The sequence below is a fragment of the Mastomys coucha genome, unplaced genomic scaffold (assembly GCF_008632895.1).
Source record: "Mastomys coucha isolate ucsf_1 unplaced genomic scaffold, UCSF_Mcou_1 pScaffold1, whole genome shotgun sequence".
Taxonomy (NCBI): domain Eukaryota; kingdom Metazoa; phylum Chordata; class Mammalia; order Rodentia; family Muridae; genus Mastomys; species Mastomys coucha.
Genome location: NW_022196891.1, coordinates 6,966,566 through 6,993,457, shown reverse-complemented (window position 1 = coordinate 6,993,457; position 26,892 = coordinate 6,966,566). Strand labels below are relative to the sequence as shown.

At 33.8% G+C, this 26,892-nt stretch overlaps 1 protein-coding gene and 1 pseudogene across 2 annotated transcripts in view; one reads left to right on the top strand and one right to left on the bottom strand.

Moving 5' to 3' along the window:
* Nucleotides 1-26,892, top strand: part of Cdh19 (cadherin 19) — an 89,509-nt gene that overhangs the window by 29,022 nt on the left and 33,595 nt on the right. Inside the window, exons 3-6 of the mRNA XM_031379979.1 lie at nt 7,543-7,834; nt 18,938-19,057; nt 21,733-21,897; nt 26,354-26,535. Of these exons, the coding sequence (XP_031235839.1) occupies nt 7,543-7,834; nt 18,938-19,057; nt 21,733-21,897; nt 26,354-26,535 (759 nt within the window). The remainder of the gene's footprint in view (nt 1-7,542; nt 7,835-18,937; nt 19,058-21,732; nt 21,898-26,353; nt 26,536-26,892) is intronic.
* On the bottom strand, nt 2,013-4,144 carry LOC116069321 (annotated as a pseudogene). The gene is made up of 4 exons (XR_004109980.1): nt 4,021-4,144; nt 2,667-3,616; nt 2,536-2,589; nt 2,013-2,439 (listed from the first exon to the last, which is right to left on the bottom strand). The product of XR_004109980.1 is annotated as an RNA-binding protein 39-like (transcript).

Genomic DNA, 26,892 nt, shown 5'->3' with positions numbered 1-26,892 from the left:
TCGAACTCAGAAATCTGCCTGCCTCTGCCTCCCAAATGCTGGGATTAAAGGTGTATGCCACCATTGCCCAGCTTCCAATTTCTTTTTCTATCTTTTTAATGAAATATGTTGTTGCCATTTATCAACATCTATAAATGGAATGATGTTATTTGTTAGAATGGACCAAAACAGTCACAGTCAAATATATTTATCAACAGTACTTAGCATCATATTATGCTCAACTAAATAGCTATTGACATGTTCTCATTAATCTCTAATGAAGCATATTAACCCAATCCATTTTGATGGCTCAGGAATTTCAAGAGCCTACACACATCATTTCATTAGTGAAGTGTAAAGAATGATTATTTTAATTTTATCAGAGAACTATACTTCAAGAATACTTATTTATGGGAATCTCTCCAATTAGTACATTTAACTCTTGTATTATTATTTGTTTTACTTTAAACACAGGTAATTACAGTAACATATTGTTTTATAACTTTGTCCTCCCTGTGGATAGATGTACTGAAATAAATTAACTGCTAATTAACTGGTAGTAAAGTTTATCTGGAGGCTCTCAGAATTTACTTCCTTACTTTGCTTCTTTTTTTAAAATTTTATTTAATCTTTTTGTTTTTACATTCCAGATTTTATACCTCTCCTGGTCCACTCTCTGACTATTCAACATTCCATACCATACCTCCTCCCCACCTCCATCTCCAATGTCTCCACCCTACCAAACCTCCCCACTCAGTCTCTTGAGGGTTAGGTGCATCTTCTCTGACTGAACCCAGACCCTGCAGTCCTTTTCTGCATGTGTGTTGGGGATCTCACGTCAACTAGTTTATGCTGCCTGGAATCCAGGTGGATTGAAACTGCTGGTCTTCCTACAGAGTAGCCTTCCTCCTCAGCTTCTTCCAGCCTTTCCCTAATTCAACCACAGAGATCAGCAGCTTCTGTCCATTTGTTGGGTGCAAATATCTGCATCTGACCCTTTCAGCTCCTTGTTGAGTAATTTCAGAGTATAATCATGATAGGTCCCTTTTGTGAGCCCTCCATAGCCTCAATAATAGTGTGAGGCCTTGGGACCTCCCCTTGAGCTGCGTCCCACTATGGGCCTATGGCTGGACCTTCTTTTTCTCAGGCTCCTTTCCATTTCCATCCCTGCAATTCTTTCCAGAAAGAAACAACTATGGGTCAGAGATGTGACTGTGGGATTGCAATCCCATCCCTCAATTGATGCCCTGTCTTCCTGCTGGAGGTGGGCTCTATAAGTTCTCTCTCCCTACTGGCAGGCATTTCCTCTAAGGTCCCTCCCTTTGATTCCTGAGAGTCTCTCACCTCCCAGGTCTCTGGTGCATTCCCCCTACCTCCTACCTCCCGAGGTTGCCTGTTTCCATTCCTTCTGCTGGCTTTCAGGACTTCAGTCCTTTTCCCCCAACCAATACTTGATCATATTCCCCTCTTCCTCTCAGTCCCCTTTCCTACCCATAAGCCCCCTCTCTCCCCTCTTCTGTGATTGCTTTCTTCTCCCTCCCAAGTGGGATTAAGGTGTCCTCAATTGGGCCCTTTGGCTTGTTGACGTTTTTTGAGTTCTGTGGATTGTATCCTGGGTATTCTGTACTTTTTTTTGTTTTTCAGTTAATAATCCACTCATTAGTGAGTACATACCATGCATGTCCCTTTGGGTCTGAGTTATCTCACTTGGGATGATATTTGTTAGCTCATTCCAAAGAATCCACTAACATTCTATGCCTCCTAACCATAAAACATATATTCAACCATAAATTGTTAAACCTTCCCATGTCTGTTTGTGTGTTCCAGCCAAACTCCACTTTTTTGTTGTTGTTGTTGTTGTTTTCTGCAGGTAAATCACACACATGGCTATCACACATAGATAACTGGTTCTGCAGATTGTATTCTTAGTCCATTCTTTACCTGTTAACATTTTTATTTTTCAAGATAACAGGAGTTGAATACAAATTACAGTAGACCCTTGCTGCTTTATTTTTGTCTAAATAAAAGATAACTCAAGACGAATTCTCAAGAGAAACAGAAGGGACTGTATCTTCCTTCATACTTGGAACCAGTAGTTGTATTGCTGTCATAGAATCAGGAAAGAGGTTGTGGTGAGTTGAGGAGGTACATACGCCACTGTCATCATTTTACCAGCAAACTATCTGCTATGCAGTGCACTGACAGCAGCAATAACATCAGCAATAGATGGGTACTTCACATACACATTGCCCCGAGCTGAATTTTTGTTAACATAAATATGAATGACTCCCCCATGTTCGTTATATTCTTCAATGACATCATCTTTTATCTCTGTGTCCCATCCAGCTTCTTCCTGTTGAGGATTAGACATGTTAGAAAACTGGGTACACTGAGGTTGAGCAGACTCAGCTGCAGCTAAAGCTGAGGCTTGGGCCTCTTGGGAAAGTCATGTTTGCAAATCTGTAACAAAAGAGAATTCTACCACAGCACCCAATGCCAAAGAGCCACTCATTTGTAAAGCTTGTTGTGCCACAGGTGGAATCTGCAAACCAGTACCCTTCACAAGTCTTGCTATTAACTGAAGATGTCCAATTGTTTCCAAGTCAATTCTAGTGTTTTATTTTTTTAATTTTTTATTAGATATTTTATTTATTTACATGTCATATGATATCTCCTTTCCAAGTTTCCAGTCCTTTCTAGTTCATCACTGTCCAAAAACGAACGAACACTAGAAGCATCAGTTCGTTCAGTAACATGACCAACTTTCATTGGTCTTCCAGCTGACTCGAATCCATTAAGCTGTTCCAAAGCCTTTTTCGCACATTCTGAGTCAGAAAATATAATAAATCCATACCTCTTAGATTTACTCGTTTCACTATCCATCATGAGGTGAATACTTTCAATCCTTCCAAAAGATTCAAAGATCCCCGGAAGCATATCTTCAGTTATGTTAAAGTGTAACGAGCCCACGTAGAGCCTCACAGGTCCAGCACTACCCTTTTGTAAATTGTTTGCGATTTTAGCAGCTCTATTTTTCCTTTTCTTTTTCTTTTTTTTTTTTCTGCCTCTGATGCCTGCACTATGATTGGCACTTCCAAAACTCGCTGGCCAGTTAATCCTATTGATAGAAGCACTGAACTGACATCAACAAATTCCACACAGGCAATTCCTTTGGAACGTCTTGAATTTCTATCAGAAATCATTCCCACATCTCGAACCTTTCCTGCTGTAGAGAAAACGTCTTCCAAATCTCTGAGTCGAATTCTTGCTGCCAGTTGCATGCACAAAACTGCTCTTGCATCGCTTTCCTCAGGAGTGAGATTGTCATTAGGTTCCCTCACAGGGCTCTTGTCTTTCCTGAATGGACTTTTGCTTCGGGACCGTCTCCTGCTTGATTTGATGCTATCAGGCAACCCAATCTTTCCTCGGATGGCACTGTTAAGTTTTGGTCCAGAGTAGGGACTCCTGCAATGGCCTCGGTATCTTCTATCTTGACTTCATGAGCAGCTTCGTCTCCTTTCTTTGCTTCTACTTTGTTTCCGCTCTTGGATTTGCTTTCCTTTCTCTATCTCTACTTCGTTTCCATTCTTTACTTTTGCTTCTTTTTCTCTCATGACTACAACTTCTGCTCTTGTGTGTGTGTGTGTGTGTGTGTGTGTGTGTTTGTTGTTTTTTTTGTTGTTGTTGTTTTTTGTTTTCTTCTTCTTCTAGAATCTTGAAACCCACACTCCAATAACAAGGAGATGTAGATCTTTCCAAGGAGACAGAAACTTTCTTAGAACAAATTCCAGCATTAGAAAACATTTTTCAACTAAAGGAATGGTCATGAATTCCATCCTGATAGTCAAATCCTGTTACAACTTAAATGGGGCTTTCCCAAGTCTTTAGTGGCAGTGGAATTTTGTAATGAACATCACTAAAGTAAATGGTCCACTGGGCCTTTGGACCTTTTGGTTATATGGCCTCTGCTGTAAAGTGTTTGCTATAACTGACTTTTGACCTCTTCCATGTAAGAAGATCTAAATTTTAAATGCAAAGAATTTTTTTTTTTTTTTGCTACGTTCTTCATGGCCGTTAGCACTGTTGAACTTGTTCTCATCCTTCTTGTAATGGGCCTCAAGCATTGCTTCAATATTAATACCTTCTGCCATTTTCTCTACTTGCCTCTGCGGGTTTTTGCACGCCTCGGGAAGTTGGCTGCCACCGCCCCTGCCACTGCCACTGCTGTTGCTACTTTTAAACCCTTCTTAGTTCATTTTAAAGTGATAGACATATATAGATATAATTAGATACAGATATAGATACATTTGTCGGCATTATGCCTGACATCTATAGATGCCAAAAATCATAGTATTCCTTGAAACTGTAGTTAAAGACTACTTTGAGCCACCTTGTAGGTCTTGAGAATGAAACAAGTCCTCTGAATGAGCAGAAAGTACTTCGAGTAATTGAACCTTCATGCAGACCTTATATTTTAACTTTATAACATTAAATAAGCGACCATTTTAATGTTTTTATAAGTAATTCCACATGGCTTATGGAATATGCAAATAAGTTTTAATAAAAAATATTTAATCAATTCTTGGTGCTTGTAAATGAAAAACAGTTGAGGATAATTGTTTCCCACAAACAATGTTGCGGGAAATATTTAAAAGAGTGGCACCAAGTTCCTGGCCCTACACCTAGCTCCTCTCTTCCCCAGTTGTGGTCTCACCACCTCTGCCTCTATGCTAGCCCCAGATGGCGATCTTCCCAGCTCTTTCTTTCTCAGTGATCTGCCCCCTGTGGTGGGTAGTCACAAATTCCCTTAACCCAGTAAATCAAAACTCTAGAATCTTATAATTAATCAGTAGGATTTATATATCAATAAATTCTCAATACACAAGATGCCCACACAATACTTTCAGAGTCAAATGATAATGATACAAGCTGCCCACCTAGATTAGAAAAGTTATCCCAATTATTCTATCCCTAAATAGTAATATAGATAACTATGGCTATTGAAAGCCATGAGGAATCTGAATCACTCTGTTCATTCTCCATTTTGCTTCCTCCCTTTTCTCCTGTGTCACTTGCTGTCTCTGCAACTCTTAGCTCTGCCATCCTTTTCCCTGTCCAATCACAGGCTTCTTGTTACATTAGTATTTAAATTAATTGGACAGGAAAAATTCTGCTGCAGATAAGCGATAATGTGTATGCTCTACATTTGATAAGTATTAAAGAAGGATAAATCATTATGTTCAATTAGGTAAAATTTTGCAGTAATTTCAGCTTCCCACCATGACTAAAGGTACTTATTTGAGTAAATATTTTTGTCCAAATAAAGTATATCTTATAATGTACCTGCACACCCAATGGGTAGAAATTTACTTAACTGGAGTCTGGGGACATAATGAGGAAACCTCACAGTCAATATTTTGGGCAGTCTACTGTCCTTAAACACTAAGCTCAATGGTCTTTGGAAATTATTTCACAAATTTGTGTGGAATACATTTATTTGTCCTTAAATTTCATTTATCTTGTCTGTATTACTGAATACATCTTCAAATTTTAATTATTTTGTCATTTGAAACATTGATTGATGTGTAAATTCATTTTTTACTAATCTCTTAGCCTATGACTTAGTAAATACCACTCATTTTATAAATAATTAACTATATCAAGTTTAAGAGTTTAAGACATATAGTGAGAAAGTGGGTTTGTATAGTAGTTTCCCTATTTTATCATTTAGAAATGATATTTATCTTATTATTAAAACAATAAATTGATAGTTTAAGCTATAGCCTGGTTGTCTCCATGAACGTATAGAACAAGTAATTAGTCCAGAACAATAGCTTACGACTCTTACCGTTGGAATCACCATAGATTATGCTTCATGGATGAATGCCTTGCCATGAAAGTCTTATGCAAAGAAGAGCATATTCATAAATGGTGATCCAGGGGCAGATATATGCTCCATAATACTAACATGTTTGAGTTAGAATGAAGTGACATCTTAGTGTAAAATAATTTACATATGAGATATCATAAAATCCATTTTGTTGTGTCAAAAGGACACTTGTTTTCACAAATTCAAAATAACTCATTAATAGTATAGATGATGACAAAGTTGGTTTGAACAGAATGACAGTATAAATATAGGGGAAATGTACATATGAGAAGGTAGAATGAAGTGTAGTGAGTTTGTATGTCTCAACTGGATTTCTTAATTTTTAAGATTTTAACTTTCCTGTCTCTGTCTCTCTGTCTTTTTCCTTCTGTCTCTTTCTCTCCTTTTCTTTCTTTTTAGCTTTCTCCCTTTGACATTGTATCTATAGATAATCTGTTCTTGTCAGTGCTATGTAGAACAGAATGATCTTGAACTTCTGAACTTCTTGTTGATACTCTTCTGTAATTTGAGGCCTCTACCACTATTCATCATTTAAGTGGTGCTGGTGAGTAAACTGTGGGTTGTTTGCATCCTAGGCAAGTACTCCTCAACCCCTGGGGATTTAAATGCCTGTAAAACAGTTTCTCTCAGTAAAAGATAAGGCCCTGCATATCCTACTGTCTAAGTGTTAAACATACACAAAATCGATGCAACAATGAGGGAGCCTAATTTATGTTTGTTATTCCTTGCACTATAAAAAGGATTATTAAAGCAGGTGAGACTGATCAGTGACTAAATGGGGAGGCCTTGAAACCAGACAATCTGAGTTAGTAAATGGGGAAGCCTTGAAACCAGACAATCTGAGTTCTAAGGAGACAACTGACTTCCACCTATTATATTCTGATGGTCTGCATACAAACATGATGGAAATATCTACACACATATGCACACTTGCATAAACACACACACACATTCACAAAATGAGAATAAATACCTTTAAAATACAATGATCATAATAATAATAATAATAATGATTATTTTTAATGCTTTGTAGATTTCAGAAAGGCCATAAATATGTTGTTTACAGACTTATTTTCTCTTATATTCTTTAAATATTCTTATATTTCTGTCTCATCTATGTATTTACAGTCTAACTAGAAATCCTAGGGTTTAAATAAATCTAGATGATTGCTTTCTTATATTTCTGCACGTTTTAAATTAATATTGATATATGAGATTGTGTATTTACTGACTAAAAATAAAGTGAAAATATTCGAATTAGTTGAGTTTGGCATAATTAAAACAATGAATATTTTATGTCCATATTTCTAATTAGACTTATTTTTAAATAGTGTTCCAATATTTCATTTTGTTGGAAATTATGAATGTCTCCACTGCCTGACATGGATATAAATCTGATGTTAATATTTTACATTGGTTGATATAATGAAGAATTACAAGCCAGGTAGTGGTGGTACACACTCTTTATCGGAGAGCCCTCTGGATGAAAAGGCAGGTGAATCTTTTGGTTTGAGGCCAGCTTGGTTTCCAGGACAGTGGGAGTTAAAAAAAAATCAAAAACAAGTTATACAGAATCATTCACTTGATACTGATTATTATTTTTAAAAGTTGTGTATTCTACATTGGATTTTCCATATATCTGGAAATTCACTTGTCTATGTTTACACTTGCAGCTAAGATCTGACTTAGACAATGGAAACAACTCTTTCCAGTACAAGCTTCTGGGGACTGGTGCTGGAAGCTTTAGCATTGATGAAAGAACAGGTGACATATTTGCCATACGGAAGCTTGATAGAGAGGAACAATCTCTCTACATTCTGAGAGCCCAGGTAATAGACACCACTATTGGGAAGGCTGTGGAACCCGAGTCCGAGTTTGTCATCAGAGTTTCGGATATCAATGACAATGAACCCAGATTCCTAGATGAACCTTATGAGGCCATTGTACCTGAGATGTCTCCAGAAGGTATTAAATAATAATTTATATCAGAGCTTTATTTACAAAGACAATAGATTTAAAGTTTTGAATATATGTTTGGTAGTACATTGTTTAATTTTCATAATTCTTTTGATATAACATTTTAAACAAAATATTTGAAACCTTAGATTATATAATAATATTTTCTAAGGTACAATTAGAACAAAATTTATGACTGTTTCTTGTTGAACTTTATTTAGTTAATGTTTTATTTAAACTTATTTATTCAAACTTGTTTGTTCTTCTAAGGGATAATGTGATAGTTTTACTCTTTCACTATTTACACCAAGCATAACCATCTTCATATATACAAACATATTTTTTGTTGGATGCATATATGTCTGAAGTGGATTTTTCAAAAATGAATTTTCAAGTAGAATTCAGCTAAAAATTTACATTTTACATATATTTCATTCTGTATCATGAAGTTATTTTCATATTATTCTTAAACTTTTGTATAAAAAGTTTAGATGTACATACTTTATTGATTACTAAATTTTACAAAATATACATGAGGAAATAAAGAAAATAATTTGTACAAAAATCCTATTTGCTGATGATATTAGAGCTGATAAATAGCTTCAGCAAACTAGTAGCCTTCCTTTATAGAAATGATAAAAAGGCTGAGAAAAAAATAAGGAAACAACACCATTCATAATTGTCACAAATAATATAAAATATCTTGAAGTAATTCTAAGCAAACAAGTGAAAGATTTTATACAAAGAACTTCAAGTTTCTTAAGAAAGAAATCAAAAAAGACATCAGAAAATGGAGAGATTTTCCATGTTTGTTGATTGGTCAGATTGACATAGTAAAAATGGCCATGCTACCAAAAGCCATCTTTGGATTCAATGAATTCCCCACCAAAATTCCAAAACAATGGTATGAACTCTGATAAATGGATATTAGCCCAGAAGATTGGAATACACAAAGTATAATCCACAAACCACAAGAAACTCAAGAAGAAGGAAGACCAAAGTGTGGATACTCATTCCTTCTTAAAAGGGGGAACAAAATACCCATGGAAGGAGTTGCAGAGACAAACTATGGAGCAGAGACAGAAGGAAGGACAATTCAGAGACTGCTCCACCTGGGAATCCTTCCCATATTCAATCTTCAAATCCAGACATTATTGTGGATGCTATCAAGTGCTGGCTGACCTGAGCGTGATGTAGCTCTCTTCCGAGAGGCTCTGACAGTAGCTGACTAATACAGAAGTAGAGGCTCACAGCCATCCATTGGACTGAGTAGAGTTCCCAATGAAGGAGCTAGAGAAAGGACCCAAGGAGCTGAAGGGCTTGTAGTCCCTTAGGACGAACAACAATATGAACTACCTAGTACCCTCAGAGCTCCCAGGGACTAAACTACCAACCAAAGTCCACATGGTGGGACTCATGGCTCCAGCAGCATATGTAGCAGAGGATGGCCAAGTCAGTCATCAATGGGAAGAGAGACCCTTGGCCCTGTGAAGATTCTATGCCCCAGTGTAGGGGAATGCCAGAACCAGGAAGCGGGAGAGAATGAGTTTGTGAGCAGGGAGAGGGGGAGGAAACAGGTTTTTGTTGTTGTTGTTGTTTTTGTTTATTTTTTATTTTTATTTTATTTTATTTTATTTCTTTTTTTCAGAGGGGAAACTGGGAAAGGAGATATCATATGACATGTAAATAAAGAAAATATCTAATAAAAAATTCCAAAACAATTCTTCACAGACATGGAAAGAGCAATTCTCAAAGGAAAGCGCAATTCTCAATTTCATATGGAAAAACAAATGAACTAAAACGACAACAACCACAACAAAACCCAGGAGAGTGAAAACAAGTATTAACAATAAAAGAACTTCTGGGTGAAACATTATCCCAGACCTCAAGTTGTATTAAAGAGCAATACTGATAAAAAGTTCATAGTATTGGTACAGAGACAGATAGGCAGATCAATGGAATAGAATTGTAGACCCAGAAATAAACCCACACATTCATGAAAACTTGGTCTTTGACAAAGAAGCCAAAAATATATAATGGAAAAAGGAAGGCATCTTTACTAAATGGTGTTGGTCTAACTGGCTCTCTGTAGAAAAAATAAAATAGAACCATATCTCATACCTTATAAAAAGCTCAAGTCCAAGTGGATCATGGGTCTCAATATATCCTAACAGAAGAGAAAGTGTGAAAGAGCCACAGATTCATTGGCGCTAGGTGAAATTTCCTAGACAGAACGCCAATGGCTAGGCTCTAAGATCAAAAACTGAGAAATGGGACCTCATGAAACTGAAAAGCTTATGTAAGGCAAAAGACACAGCCAATCGTTCAAATTGATATCCTCTTGAAGATGGGGTATGGGGGGAGGAAGAATGGGATGAGGAGCTGGGGTGAGGGTAGTGGGCAGTGGCTGGTGTATTAAAAAAACACAAGTAATAATGATTAAAAAACGATTAGAAACATTAAAATCAAGGGACATAAAATAAAAGAATGCTTGAACGTTTACATTCAGCTCTGCTTATTTTACATTACTTTTCAATGCTATTGCCATTAACGTCTTAATTATAATGATTGAAGAAGAGATAATTTCTATGGTGCAAAGTAATCACCTTCTTTGCAAAGGAGAAATATCTATGCTGTCCAGATTACCTACGATCATGAAAAGGTTGTTTATTTTTATGAAATCAGTTAAAATTTGGCTAACAATATATAGAAGAATTTCTTTAAAAATCCATTTAAAATGACAAATAAATGCTTCAGTCATGTTTTTAAAATATGCCAACATATTTTGAAGTTTATTTATGAAAAAATTGTCTTGTTATCTATTGACTGTAAAATATATATATATTGCATTGTATTCTTTCCTGATTGTAAAATAGCAGTTACAAAGTAATGGTCATATTCTACATTGATTAGAATACAGGTCTTTAACTAAAACAACGTAAAGTTAGTTGTACAATATGTTTCAAAACAAATTATGTTAAAATACTGTAAGACTTCTATAAATTATTTATTTGATAGCTATGCAAGCTAGTTTCTAGTAGACAGTTCAGTAATTATGTGTTCCTTATTGATCCAACACTGAACATGCTTCTAAGACTTAAGTTGATGCTTTTATTTTTTTCATGTGCCGGCTATATTAAACACTCACTTTTATGTATACAATGTATAGAAGATGGTTTGGTTTTCCTAGATTCATGTACACTTGAAATATAGTTTTTTTTCAAACTTGGACTCTCAAGTGGAATTGATCTAAAATTGTGTGTGTGTGTGTGTGTGTGTGTGTATCTGTGTGTGGTGTGCAGGTTTACATGTGTGTGTTTTCACTTGTTACACTAGAGTACAAAGCTATTATCTTCCTTCCATACAAAAATATACAACACTCAAATATTCAGAATTCTTGAGGTTTAGAATGGTTGGATACACACACAAACCAATGCATATCTTTATGAACATGCTACATGAGTCATGAGACCAATTTGAATATTGAACAGTGTGTATGTAACTGAGAATTCATGAGTGTGAATGAAGAAACATGGTGACCCAAGGGCTTGTAAATGTCTAGTAATTAGTCAAAATCAGTATGAAGTGATTTTTTATTGAAGTTGAATATTCATGTTTATATCTTGTAACTGACCTCAATAGCTACTTACTTTGATAATCTTCCCTGATGGCTATCAGTTTTCATCTAATATGCTATGTAAAAGAGAACAAGGAAATTAAAGATAGGTTATGTAGGCTTAGAGGAGTGAATCAGCAGTTAAATGAACTGGCTGATCTTTGAGAGAGACTGATTTGATTCCATATATCCACAAAGGAGTGCTTAGCACTCTGTAATTCTACTGCTAGAAAATCCGATATCCTCTATTGGATCCCAGGGATTGCAGGTACTTGATTATTGCACTGACATATGTAGGGGCAAACAAAAATCGTTTTCATATAAAAATATATTATTTAAAATATATTTTGTACCTAACTTACAGACAGAAAACCTTATTAAGTTAAGCTATAGTTTTGCATAGGAGTATATGTAAGCACCTAATAGGCTTCTAGCCACATGGACTTTTAACACAAGGTCATTTATTTTTCATAAATTAATTTAAAACATTATTAAATTGGTTCATACTATATACTCAACAAAAGTAATAAATAAACCCTTTTAGTTCTCATACTGTGAATGAAAATTTTTGCAGCAATTCATGATCACCATATATACGGATACAAAAATGTTAAGCTAATCAATTTAAAATTGGTTTTATATGTGTTTCTCCTTATAGAGATCAAAATTTCTAGCATTTAAATCTTTATTCATTTCCTAGATGCTTAATGAAATAAATAAACTTTCCAAAACTTTCATAGCATAGGGAGATACAGTCAATTTCTTTTCAAAATTTGCAAGAATCTGTTGTTACCTCTTCATCATGATGATTTTATTATCAAAATATAATGACCTGTGAATGAGATTCTGTTGACTTTATTTATTAAGAGTGACTATAACAGTATTTCACATTTAAAGTATAAATGAAATAGGCATACTGAATTCTGTTGTTGTTCAAGAATATCTGAAGTTACATATTTATTGTTTTTGGAAATGCACATAAAATTGTCCTCATTAATACTGGAAATCTACGATCAATATTATAGAGAACATCATAATGTGCAAGTGTGATAAAACTTGTAATTCAAGTAAAATATACATGAATATTAATAATTATAATTATTTCTCAGAAAATAATTTTTTACTTTTTAAGTTAGGGACATTTAAAAATTATTTCTCAGAATCTTAAGACTTTGCACATAAGTTTGGATGAATTTTTAACGTGAGTTTGGATGAATTTTTATCTCATTTCTTCTGACATTTCATCTGCTTCTTAAACAAAACTTAACACATCTGCCTGAAAATCTGTTTCAGAGTCTTAATGGTAGAGGTGTCAAAATGCAATACATCAATACAAGCACGGACGTAGTTTTAGATGTCTGTGGTCAAAAAAATAAAAGTGACTGAAAACACTTGTACAGTTAAGGGGGGAAAATGGGATACAGAACCTCTTTGTCCAAAGACATATTACTTGCAATTTCTGGGCTGTTAAGGAATTACTTACCAAATATAATAAGGTTGTGACATTTAGGACTCACTAGTAGGTGAAGCTCTTCCCATTAATGAAGTTGGGTCTTATTGTGAATGGATATGCAGACCTCTAATAAAATAGTAACTTACCTATTGAATCTAATTACTTTAATCATCTAATTAATATTTTCACTATTTCTGTGTTAGAAAAATACCTTATGTAATATACAGGTAAATATAGTTTTATATACTGTGCATTACTTTAGCGTTCACAATTATACCAGTAAATATCTTGATAAACTAAAGAGGAATAAAACTTATGTACTGTATGTTAAAATAGCTATTTCATCCTGGCTATAGAGGTGATGACCTTTAAACATGGCATTCAAGAGATAGAATCCCATGGATATATATGGGTTCTACTTCAGCCTATTCTACACTGAGTGACAGGCATGCCTGAACATGTTATTGCTTATTTCAAAACACAAAATTAATGTCTCCTAACACAATTCATATTTATACCATACTGAAAATCTATTAACTTGCATACTGAAAGTCTCAAACACATTATATATATATATATATATATATATATATATATATGAAAATAAGTGGGTCATTTTGAAATCCAAGATTGAGTCTCAGCAGTCGACATTTATAAAGTGTGGTACATGTGTTTATTTAACTGCTCACCCATAAATATACACTTTAATTCTATAATGGTTCAGGTTTCTGAGCTGAAGTCCTTATGGTCACTATAATTAGTGTGCATGTAAAACTTTATTACTCTTTTATGTTTTCTGTTTGGATGCCTCTGATCATTATGAGAAGATAAAACACTCTCTATAAGCTGAGACACCACAAGTCAATGAGGTTCTCTTGCAGATACTAAACTTAACAGTTGTGTGGAAATGGTTAAGTCTTCCATAAAATTCTTGGGTGATCATAAATGTCAAATAAATCTACATTGACAGAGTTACTATTTCTTAAATCAGTTTATATCTTGTGCCTACAGAAAATGTCGGTGTGTGGAGAAAGTCTAATGTTGATTCTGCTACTAAGGTTTCTTCTAATCTTCAAGTTTTGTTTAGGTTTGTTAGTACTTAGTAATCTTTCTGCAAACATGATAACTTATATGAAATTTTATATATATATATATAATATGTATTTTCTCTAATACTGTATAATCATCTCATTTTAATTTGATCTGGGTCATATAAATGAAAAAATTTAATACCAATATATAAAATATATACCAAAGAGAAGTAAATTATACCTTTTTCTGAAATACGTGGTACAATCTGACATCCCATGTCATTGATATAATAGGTCTTCCAGAATGCAATGAGGCAACATAGACCAATTCTAATATTGTACGACATTTACTTTCACAAAAATTTGTATGATCATGGTAAATATTCAGTAGATAGACAAAAATATGTAATACTTAAGTTCACATTAATGGGAATGTCTCCCAAGAATTACATGATTTTAACCATTCATGCAGAAACAAGGAATGTTGCACTGTATATGCTTTGTATGATAAATGTAAAAGCAATCTAATTAATTGTTATTTACCAAGTAATCCTAATTATACGATAATATTATGAAATCCAGGGTGATATGTTGATGTCAATTCTATTCTACATTATTGTGACTGTGCTTTTGAAAAATGAATGGATAAAATATTTTTCTTTAAAAAATTTAATGTAATAGAATCTTGCTAATTTTGTCCTAAAGAATTTTTCATTAAGTAATTTTACATATTAGACTTTTATTTACTCACTTACAAAGATGTCTCTCAATTTGTCATTTGTTTTTTTATAAATAGTATTGCTTTTTGAGAAATAGAATAAAGTAAAACCATAGGAGGCATGAAATATCATTTGTTTTTACTTTAGGAAAAGATGTTAGCACATCACAAATTATATGATCACTATTGAGCTACGTATAAACATCCATATAAACAGACAGCCTGGTATGCAGGCATTCAGACAATGAGAGAGAGAAAGATAATACTCATTTTTATTGTTATAATTTTTTATAAATATTAAAGAATATGACAAAATAGATATTGTAGGTATTGAAAGGGGGGTCTCTGGGAGGAGTTGGGGTATAAAAGGAAAACAAGAATGTGATTTAATTCTATTTACTTAAAATATGTTTTTAATGTTAACAAGTTCAGATAAATTAAAATCATCTAACTTTTCTCATCATGTTGCAATAAAACTTAAAAAAAGAAAATGTCCAATAATTTGAAAGAGAACAAGAGGAGGTAAATAGAAATGTTTTTAGAGAGGAACAAATTGAGTCATAGTATATTTATCAAAACTTTATTTCCAAACAAAATTGTAATTAAATTCAGGCAGGAAAACAGCTCAAATTTGGAATAAAGCTAGTCAAGATTACCTTTAACAGTTACCTAGATGATATATATATTTAGAGAGTATGAATTATATATATAGAATATAAAATCATATGCTATATGTACATATGATATATATTCATAATAGAATATAGATATTATATATATACATAAAATGTTTCAGCTGAATTATATACAATACATTTGTATACATTTTTACATAAACTATAAAACTGTCTTTTTAATTTATTTTTATTAATCATTTTATTCATTTACATTTCAAATGATATCCCCCTTCTTAGATACCCTTCCACAATACCCCATCCCATTTTCCCCCTTTCCTCTCCACTTTTCCTCCATTAGGGTGGTTGTCCCCCAACTCACCCAATCCTGGCTCCTCACTCTAGCATCCCCCTGCACTGGGGCATCAAACCTCCACAGGACCAAAGGTCTCTTCTTCCATTGACGTCAGATAATATCTTTCATTTTTTAACTAAAATGAAATTTCTTCATGTTCGTTCTCTTTCTCCCTCCATGTTCTTGTCTGTTTCCTCACAGAAAATGCATTTTCCCCTTCTCTATTTCGGTTTCCTATTCATATGCATGGAGACATCCATAAGTGGGTATTCTGAGTCTACTCAGATTGCCTGTATGTATGTATTCTTAGGACTGATCCATTATTATGGGTTTAACAAACCACGAAGCTCATCCCTTGGGAAGATTAATTTTCCCTTTTTTTTTAGCAGTTAATCATCTGTATTTTTTCAACCAGCTATAGAGTACCCCAAGAGTTCCCTCATCAATATTTATACGCCAACTTCTTCTGGAGCCTGTCAGAACTTTAGGTACAATCATTCTTAAGATGTCACAGATGCTTCGCGTTCGATGACTAGACGGTACAAACAGAATAATTCCTGGTTCCTCTGGCTCTCACAAACATTCTGGACACTTCTGAGATGTTCCTTAGTCCTAGGTTACAGATGATGCTGTAGATAATGTTGGTTAAAGGAACCCAACAATTGAAAATGTTTATGTGTTAATGACAAATATATTTCTAGCTGACATTTCCATTTTAAGATTATGCTTTTTTTGACATTATAATTGTATCATTTTCCCTTTTCCTTTCTTCCCGTTTAAACTCTCATCTACACCTCCTGTCCTTGTAAATGGAAACATAGGAGTTAATCATTTGTTTCTATCAAATAAGGAACCTTAATTAGCATATATTTGACTAATAATAGAAGAGTCTATCAAACAATTGATCAGTTGCACTGAGAAATGCATTATTATCTTTATAGTGAATTTTCCAATTATGTATGAATTATACAGGTGGAGCTTAACTTGAGGCAACAGTAAAAATTCCAAAGCCTACAAAAATTAAGAAAAGCAGAAATATATAAAATTACATCATAGTCTTATGTTGTAGAATGGTGGATTTTAAAGTTAGTATCTAGAAAATATGAATATGAATTAAGATGAAGTATAAATATGCCAACTTTTAGAAGGTCTGCATATTTTCTAGCCTTTGTTGAATATGTGTACATACATGCATATAACTATGTAGTTTTGTTCATATCCTTCCTTAATCCTCATTGTTCTGATCAAGGACAGAACAAATCTGAAACATAGTATAATTCTGAGTTGCCTAATTATAAGGCCATAACTGGACTGGAGAAATGGCTCAGGATGAAGGAGTACTTGCTGAATAGAACTGAACACTTGAATTCAGATCCCAAACTCACCTAAGAACCTGGACACACCCATCATCATCAGTAACACCAGTGATGGGAAGAGTGAAAACAGAAGGATACCTGGACTGCTTGACCCAGGGCCCAGCTCAGCAACTGACCCTGTTTTTAAATTAGAAGGAGGACAAAGAGAGAACAGGGCAAGACACTTACTCCTTTCCCTGACAAACACAAGCATATGCATGTACTGAAACATGACTATCTGAGCAGATGTCACACTCACATGAAGTTACATAAAGTAATTACAAAATAAAGTTTCATAATAAGAATAGTTAGATTCTTCTCCAGAAATCAAATTCCTTATTTAAGCTATCATAACAAGGGTATTCTGGGAATTTATATAAAACAGTTTTTATTCAACTCAAAAGATTTTGATCTAATTTTCCACACGGTTAACTAATTATGTTGTGTGATGCATAAATCAAATATATTAGGCTTTTTATTTAGTACAAAGTGAGGTAATAACATTAAGTATGCAAGCAGTTAGGTTTTGTTACAAGAAAATTATGCCACAATTTGGCATTTTTTTTTTTTAATGGAAAGGAAAAAGTTTATAGCAATGTGTGAGGTGCTGAGGGGGGTTCATTGCCTTTCTTTTTCTTCCCCCTTACTTGCATAATTATATGTTAAAGACATTTTCACATGTAAAATATTACAAATTTCTTCAAATAGCAAATTATGGCTTTTCTGGGAGTTTCAGAAAGCAAAGACATCTGGTTTAGGTCTTGAAACTAGAGCTGGAAGTCTATGCAAAGAATTTATACAAAAACAAGAGGAAATAGAAAAAATTAATTGTAGGTCCAAGGGACAGGTTAAGAACACTTCCTACCCAGTGCCTTATACACAAATGGATTGAATGATCTTCAGGATATTTTGAACAATATTTTAATGACTACATTAGATGCATGTTTTTTAAAACCACATAAAGTTACTTTGTCTGCATGTTGAACAGCTGGGATGGTTAAGATTTTCAAGTGATGGTTGAAGCACTTTCTTTTCAAACATTTTATTGTACCATGATTTTTAACTATGTTGAGATATTATTGGCTAACAATTATATTAATAGCTATCTGCTATAAAATATCATACTCTGTTCAATAATGTTAAAAAACAATATACTAAGACAAAAAAGAAACAAAACAAACTAATCCAAGCCACAGTATTCACTTTCAGGAGTTAAGATACCTGGGACATTTATGATATGGATTTCTGGGTGATTTTATGAAGCTACCTGTGAAGAGACCTGAAAAGTCTACTTAACTTTGTGCTCGTCTTGTCATTGATATTTATAAAGTATATAGTACTTCAAAAAATGATTTTTCACAAGGATCATGATTTGAAGATCTATGTTAATAGAAACAAAAAGACAAGTTCAGTTCTTTGAAATACTTATTTCGTATCTCTTAATGTTTATTATATATGTCAAATTAATTATATCTATATATTGAATTTTAATAAAAATACTTATGTGTCTACTGTTTTTAAAAAAATTAAATCAAGTAGATATTTACAAAGAAATTTAGGAATATTTAATCAATGTACTTTTTGTCAATTGATACTTCTTAAAACTCATTACTATAAAATTTAAAAATGCTTTTCAACATTATTTACTTCAGCTACAGAATGTTTTAATACATTTGATAATATTTTCAAGTTCCTCCACTCATCACACATCTTAGAAAAATCATAAAAAATAAACAACTAGCTCATTTTACAAAAATGCATGTTTACTGTCCCCAGAACTTAAGGGAATGAAGTCTATTGATACAGGTATATTGTCTTTTTTGTATGCTACCCACTAATTTGTCCCTTGAAATGGGAAGAACAATATGATTTTCTTTAACATGATCATGTTGTTTGTTTTATAGAATGGGATTTATTGTTGTGTAAGACCTAAATCTAAGTTACTGTTAATACATATTTGTTTTCCTTAGGAACATTTGTCATCAAGGTGACAGCCAATGACGCCGATGATCCTTCAACTGGCTATCATGCTCGCATCCTATACAACTTAGAAAGAGGCCAACCATACTTTTCTGTTGAGCCAACGACAGGTATGTGAATTAAAAATAATAATATACTATTTTGTGATTCTCAGGAGGAAAAATGTGAGCACAATTCATCTGACTGAAAGCATGTTCTACAGGAGATGTCAGGTTTCAACGTAATGGGATTCACCAATATTTAAATTTAAATTCACTGGCACATTTTATGATTCAGAGATTGGATTTTCCTTATATATCTTATAGAATATATGTATGTGTGATAAAAATATATATGCAGCAAATCTTATAAATCTATCAGGGCTAAAAAAGAGCAAAGAACTGTAAAAATATAGGAAGTAAATATTACAGGAAACTGACCAGACATCATATAGCAAAAGACAGAAAAGCACATTTAAATGTCACACCTTCATTAAATATCAGGAGCATGAAGCTAAAAACCAAAAAGATGCATTTGCATTCCTGACCAGATACCTAATTTACTGTATAATATTAAATGTATATGGCGTCAGATTCTAAGGAAGTCCATTACAACACAACTGTTATTTTGCACACTTCTGTCTTTATATTTGAAACAAGGCCATTTTATACTTTTATATTTCTGTTTCTGTCCTTAATTTCTTTTTTTTCTATTTCAAAGTAGCTTTTTTTTTAAATTAGATATTTTCTTTATTTACATTCCAAATGTTATCTATCCCCTTTCTCCGTACTAGCCCCTTAACCCACTTCTCCTTGCTTCTATGAGGGTGTTCCCCTACCCACCCACTAACTCTTACCTCTCCAACCTGGTATTCTCCAATATTGAGTCATCAAGCCTTCTTAGGGCCAAGGGCCTCTCCTCCCATTGATGCTCCACAAGGCCGTCCTCTGCTACATATGCAGTTGGAGCCATGGGTCCCTCCATGCATACTCTTTGGTTGGTGGTTTAGTCCTTGGGAGCCCTGGGGGTGGTCTGGTTGGTTGATACTGTTGTTTTTCCTTTGGGGGTTGCAAATCCCTTCAGCTCCTACAGTCCTTTAACTCCTCCATTGGGGACTCCACACTCAATCCAATGGTTGGCTACGAACATCTGACTGTGTATTTGTCAGGCTCTGGAAGAGCATCTCAGAGACACCTATATCAGGATCCTGTCAGCATGCACTTTTTGGCATTCACAATAGTGTCTGCACTTGGTGACTGTATATGGGATGGGTGCCCAGGTGGGGCAATCATTGGATGGCCTTTCCTTCAATCTCTGCTCCACACTTTGTCCCCATACTTGCTTCCATGAATATTTTGTTTTCCCTTCTAAGAAGGATCAAAGCATCTACACTTTAGTCTTCCTTCTTCTTGAGCTTCATGTGGTCTGTGAATTGTATCTTGGATATTCTGAGCTTTTGCGCTTATATCCACTTACCAGTGAGTGGATACCATGTGTGTTCTTTTGTGATTGGGTTACCTCAATCAGGATATTTTCTAGTTCAATCCATTTGCCTAATAATTTAATGAATTCATTGATTTTGTAATAGCTGTTTGGCTCCTAGTTTTAACTACACCACATAAAGATATAATATGATCCCACCATTGAAGATTTTACTTGAAGCAATGTTTCTTCTGTTACAAGGTGCCTCCATTTAGATTCTTTTGATATATGTCTGTGTTTTAGGAAGCTTCTAGGGTGGTTATCTTCCCTGTGGCTTTCAAATGATGTTTGGTGTTAGTTATAGCTTCCTATGTGCTGCCCTTTGTTCTTCTCTAACATTACCTTCTTATTCAACTTGTTCTAGTCTTTCATTCATATCTCCACAATATTGCGTATCCTTTCCCCTTCCTTGAGAAATCCTCTTCTCCACAATAGCACTTTACTAGGTACCTAAACTCTGTGCTTATTTTTATTGTAATGTTCACATTGAAAGCTTAAAATCTAACATCCACATATAATAAACAGCATATGGTATTTGTATTTTTAGGTCTGGATACTTAACCTAGAACTTTTTTCCCAAGTCCACCTGTTTTTCTCCAAAGAGCTAAGTAATGTTGCATTGTATAAATGTACCACATTTTCATTACCATCAGTCAATGGATGACACTTCTAAGTTCTGTTAATTATGACTAGAGCAGCAGGGAACATGGATAAGCAAGCATCTATACTAGGCATTTCACCACATAAAAGATTTTTCAGGCTTGACCCTATGTCCTCTTATATAGTAAGAACAATTAAAAAATTATAAACATGGGCTGTTTTATCATAGAACTTAGAACTGTCTAATAAACATGGGGATATCAATGAATACATATACTTAATTAGTCAAGAATTCCCAAGTGAACATAAAGATTCAAATGAGAAAGAAAAAGTAAGGGTAACTTTAGATTTCTTGTAAAGGAACATTTTGCTGAATCCAGGAGGATGATCTAAGTCTGGGCCAAATTGAAGTAAAGAATAGACTGGCCTCCTGAGTTATGGAGAAAATATAAAAGACAAACATTCACTCTTTAATTGGGAAAAAAGGAGGCTCCTGAGATACTTAGATTGAAATTGCTATACTATTGTATTAAGTTTACAGTCTTCTTTAGTAATATGGTAACAGTCCTATCAAATAAGTGTTGAATTTTACAATTGCTGCAGATCTCTATGTTTGTAGCTAGCACATATCAGAAAGAGTGTTACATTATGGGATGCTTAAGATGTCAGCTAGAAAAAGGTCATAAGAAATAATAACTGGAATTTTATTATTTATTTTTAAAAGGAGTCATAAGAATATCTTCTAAAATGGATCGAGAGTTGCAAGACACATACTGTGTAATTATTCAAGCCAGGGACATGCTTGGTCAGCCTGGAGCCCTGTCAGGAACAGCAACCGTATCAATTAAGCTGTCAGATATCAACGATAACAAGCCAATATTCAAAGAAAGTAAGTAGGGAGTAACTTGAATTTCCATTTTAGTTTATATCATGTGAATATGCAGCTTAAAATTACATAAAATAAATGTGCTATTTTAAACAGTCGAGTTGTTCTAACGTGAAAACATCAGAGAAAAGTAATATATCTGTGCTCTACTGCTGCAGTGACAAATTCCCACAAGTTGATGACTTATCTATTGTTTTAAAAATCTTTAGTGTGGGCTCACTAGGCTACAATCAAAATTCCCCGGACATTTCCTATATCCCTTGGGCACAAGCTTCTTCATTCTTTAGTAGACTGTTAACATTGTTCTAGTGTTTGTGTAGCTAGTATTAGACAGAGTTTCCTTTAATGGCTGTTAACTGGGCATCAATCATAAATCCAAAGGTTGCCTGATAATTCTTGACTGACCAAACATCTCATCAGCATCTAGTAAACTAAATATTTCTCACATTTAAACATCTATGCAAAATATTTTTGCCTCTATTTCCACTTTGATGGTTTCTCATGATTAGAGTAGAGAACTAAATGATTCAAGGTAAATTCTCTGTGTCAAGGCCACCTTATTAGCAGTTTAATTCTATCTGCAAGTTTGACTCCTTTTGTTATTTCAAGAAACGCATTCACAAACTCACAGGGAATTGGGATGAATACCTTTGTGGAAGTATTCTTTTTTGCATCTGTAATAATAATTTAACAAGTAATTTTAGTTTTTGTTCTTGCAGGAAGAAAATGTTACATTTGCTCTAATCATTTATTGTGTACATCAAATCATGAGAAATTTTCAGGTAGTCATAACGTAGGAACAAAAATAGATTTTAAAAGTATTTTTTAAAACATGAACAATTATCAATTATTATAAAAACCACAGGATGAGGAGAATAGTAGATATGTTCATCAACCATAGCACAATTTTTGGATTTTCATTATAGATATGCTGAAATGACACTGTCATTCTGTTTGGCTTCCAGTTTTAATAGAGTTAAATATTACATGTGAATTTCTCCATTCCCAGTTTCCCCTCCAAAAAACAAAGAAACAAACAAAAACAACAAAAACAAACCCCTGTTGCCTCCCCCTCCCCATGCCTGCCACCTTGCCCTCTCCCACTTTCTGGCCCTGGCATTCCCCTACACTGGGGCACAGAACCTTCACAGGGCCGAGCTCCTCTCCTCCTATTGATGATCGAATTTGCAATCCTCTACCATACACATGCTGCCTGAACAATCAGACCCCTCTATGTGCAGTCCTTGGTTGGTGGAAATATCTAAAATAAAAAAAAATAAAAATTTAAAATAAAATTAAAAAAAAAAAAAAGAAAAATTTATTTGAAGCTACAAAAAAGGCAATTCTACTACTCATTTGACTTGTGGTTTTATTTTCTCACAAACATGTGCAGCATACAATATTAAAGTAGGAGAATGGTTAATTAAACTGAAATGCCTTCTAAAATTCCAATATCACCATCCCAGTCAACTGCACGCATCATTCCTTTCTGCCTTATTTATGTAAATGGGCTCAGATAATGTTCCTCAAATAGTACTCTACATTTAATCTTCAACATTTTTTATAAAAGAGGCTTTCTAAATTACTGCAAGTCTCTATACTTTTATTTCTATTTATTTTATGTATGTCTACTCCTAAGAAAAAAAATAGTTAAATATTTTGATAAGCTGTTTTTATTTTGTCACTTTTGTTTATTTTTTGTTGTTATTATTTTGTTGTGTTTATGCATTTTTAAGGTCTGGTCTCAGTCTGTAGGGCCCAATGATTCCCAACTCATGTCAATTGTTTTGCCTCAGTTTTCCAAGTACAGAGAAGAATCATGAGATATAGTATCTGGTAAATCTACCTTTTAATTGTCTGTACTTCTGCTGCCCATGTTTCACATTTCTGGGAAATGTTTCCTCTTGCAATTGCAATTCTCCCTATCTAGTAGCACCTTCATTGACAGGGTGGCACTTTACCTAGTTGTTTATGCATCCTATCCAATCAGTATATGTGGAAAAGTTGAACTTTCATCCTTGCCAGTACTCATGGGTTTTAGTGGATTTATAGTTATAGTAGAGTTTAATGTGTAAGCATGTACAAAACTTTCCTTCTCTAATGATTACAGAAATAATCCTACTCAGCCAATACTTGCCAATCACAGAAGTATTAAATCATTTAGCCTAACAGAAGAGTGTTATATACTTCATAATGACATCCGTCAGTAATTTAAAAAGACAGATATAGCATATATAACACGGGTGGTACTAAAGTGGAATTTCTTCCTTTATATATGCCGCACAGTTTTAAGATGTGGTATATTTTGAAAAGTTCCTGCTATAGTCTCACCTATCCCTTGAATTTCTTGTGGTTAGGTATTTCTCATTCCAATTAATAACAACTTCAAGTATCATAGTTCTCATGCAGAAATCTTACTGTCTGAAATGATTGACATCAGTCTTAATGAATTAATCAAGTCAAGCACTACACTGCATGCAAAATTAGTGATTTAGTTCATAGCATACTGTGCCAAATAGATTTCAAGTGAAATTTCTTACTTTGTCTGAATTGATGATTGATACAACAAATTTCATGATAGTTCTTGTTTTTAACAGTCTGTTAGCAAACTATATACAGAGACATAACTATATACATAACTATATAGTGCAAACTATATACACAGACATAACACAAAGAAACACACACATCACATGCACACCATATACACACTCACACATTTAAACCATCCACCCACCCACACAAATACTCATACACACATAAATATGGAGACACAAAGGCTTCATACATGCATACAGATGAATACTTAAAATCCAGACATTTAGGTATACAACTCATTATCATTTGATAATGGAAAATAGTTTTGTTGAAAGGTTTTAGCCATTTGTTTTCATGTTTTATTTCTTACACCAAAACTTGAATAGTCTGAGAATTCTCTTGATTTTTCCTTTAAAATGCTTAAGAGTGTCCCACTAGTTCAGTTCTCTGCTCTTGTTTCACATCACTACCTTCATCTCTCCTCTTATCATAATGAGTTCACATCTAATTTTTGTGCTTGTATCATGGATCTACTTTTCTCTATTCCAGATAGCTTTAGTGAAATTGATAGATGCACAGCAGATATCCCCACCATAGTGTTTCATCTTATGGGAAATAGTCAAATCAATGGTACAAACTAATTTCAAGTAATGCTTAAGGAGGATCTGTCTTTATCGTCCTGTCCATGAGGACATGAATCAAACTCTCCCATTTGTCCTCTGCTCTGTCCTTAGAACACTTTGATTTTTTTGATATTCTAGTATTTTATTTCCTAAAATATCACTAATTTCAGTCCATATCCCAAAGTCTTTTCAACTATGAGTACATCTTACACTAGCAAAAATGTAAAACAATCCTACTACAGTATCACCTTCCCACTTACCGATATCATGGTGATTGCCTGCTTCCCTTTGAAGACCATAAACTAAAGAGAGAATCTATATGCACATTACATCTCATATCATCAGAAAAGCTTAGAACATGACTTTGAAAGAAGTCTATGTTGAAACAACATTTAAAAAATAAAAGGTGAGCTGAATAGAAAAAAAATGTTGAAGAAGGAAATACTTTGGTAATTTCTAGTTTTGAAAAGAGTAGCTTAATATAAACTCAGTAATATGTAAGTCCAAAGATTAATGTTTGTATCATTTTCATGACTTATTTTTATTTAGTGGTATGTGTCTGACTATACCGTATAGGTGTATGGTAAAAGACAGCATTCCGATCCCTAGCACATGGGTTGTAGTTATTTGTGTGGCACCTGAGAAAAGATAGGTTCTGAGAATAGAGCTTGGGTCCTCTGAAGAGTGGTCCGTGCAATTAACCATTGATCTGTTGCTCAATTCCCATAAGCTACTTTTTTTCTTTTTTTTTTTTTTAATTTTTTAAATTTTTTTTCCCATAAACTACTTTTACATGTATAATAGCAAGTCACTATTTTTACTTTCTGCAATCATACATGTTTTTTCAACTGAAAGACATTCTAGGACACAAATTGTTACTTTTGCTATAAAAATAAAGTGGTAGAATATCAGTAATATTTAACTAGTATTTCTTTTATGTTTAAAACAATGCAAAATTTCCAAAGGAAATCTGTAAAATGATTTGAGGAATGTCATAAAAGAATTAATATCTCTTTAAATAATTTCAGTGTGAAGGACGCTTTGGACCTTACAAATTATCATTTTAGAATATTGACATGAAAGAATATTTCTGTATTTCAGCACATGCTATGAATAATGTTAAACATATTTATTAGTTTTATATGTACAAATCTAAGAGATAGAAATATTAAGATATAAAAATATTAGCTAGCAAAAAAGGCATGGTTTTCCTAGAGACTACAAATACAATATGCTAAAATTACAAGTTTCATGTGCTAAAAATTTATCCAAAATATCTGGAATTTTGCTTGTTAAAGGTTTCTACCGCTTCACTATATCTGAATCCGCACCCAGTGGAACATCTATAGGGAAAATTATGGCATACGATGATGACATAGGAGAAAATGCAGAGATGGAGTACAGCATTGAAGATGATTCAAAAACATTTGACATAATCATAGACAATGAGACCCAAGAAGGGATAGTTATACTTAAAAAGGTACATCCATTTAAATTATTTATTTTAATGAGTAGTGAAAAATCTAAATAAATGTATATGATTATTTATGGTTGTTGGTTATATTTTGCTTCACTAATAGTTTAACTGAAGAGATCATGATATGTAGATTGGAAATGTAATTAATTTAGATATGAGTGATATAGTTTTATAAAGTACTTTTTGTTTGTTTGTTTGTTTGTTTGTTTTTTCGAGACAAGGTTTCTCTTTGTAGCCCTGACTATCCTTGAACTCACTCTGTAGACCAGGCTGGCCTCGAACTCAGAAATCTACCTGCCTCTACCTCCCAAGTGCTGGGATTAAAGGCGTGTGCCACCACTGCCCTGCTATAAAGTACTT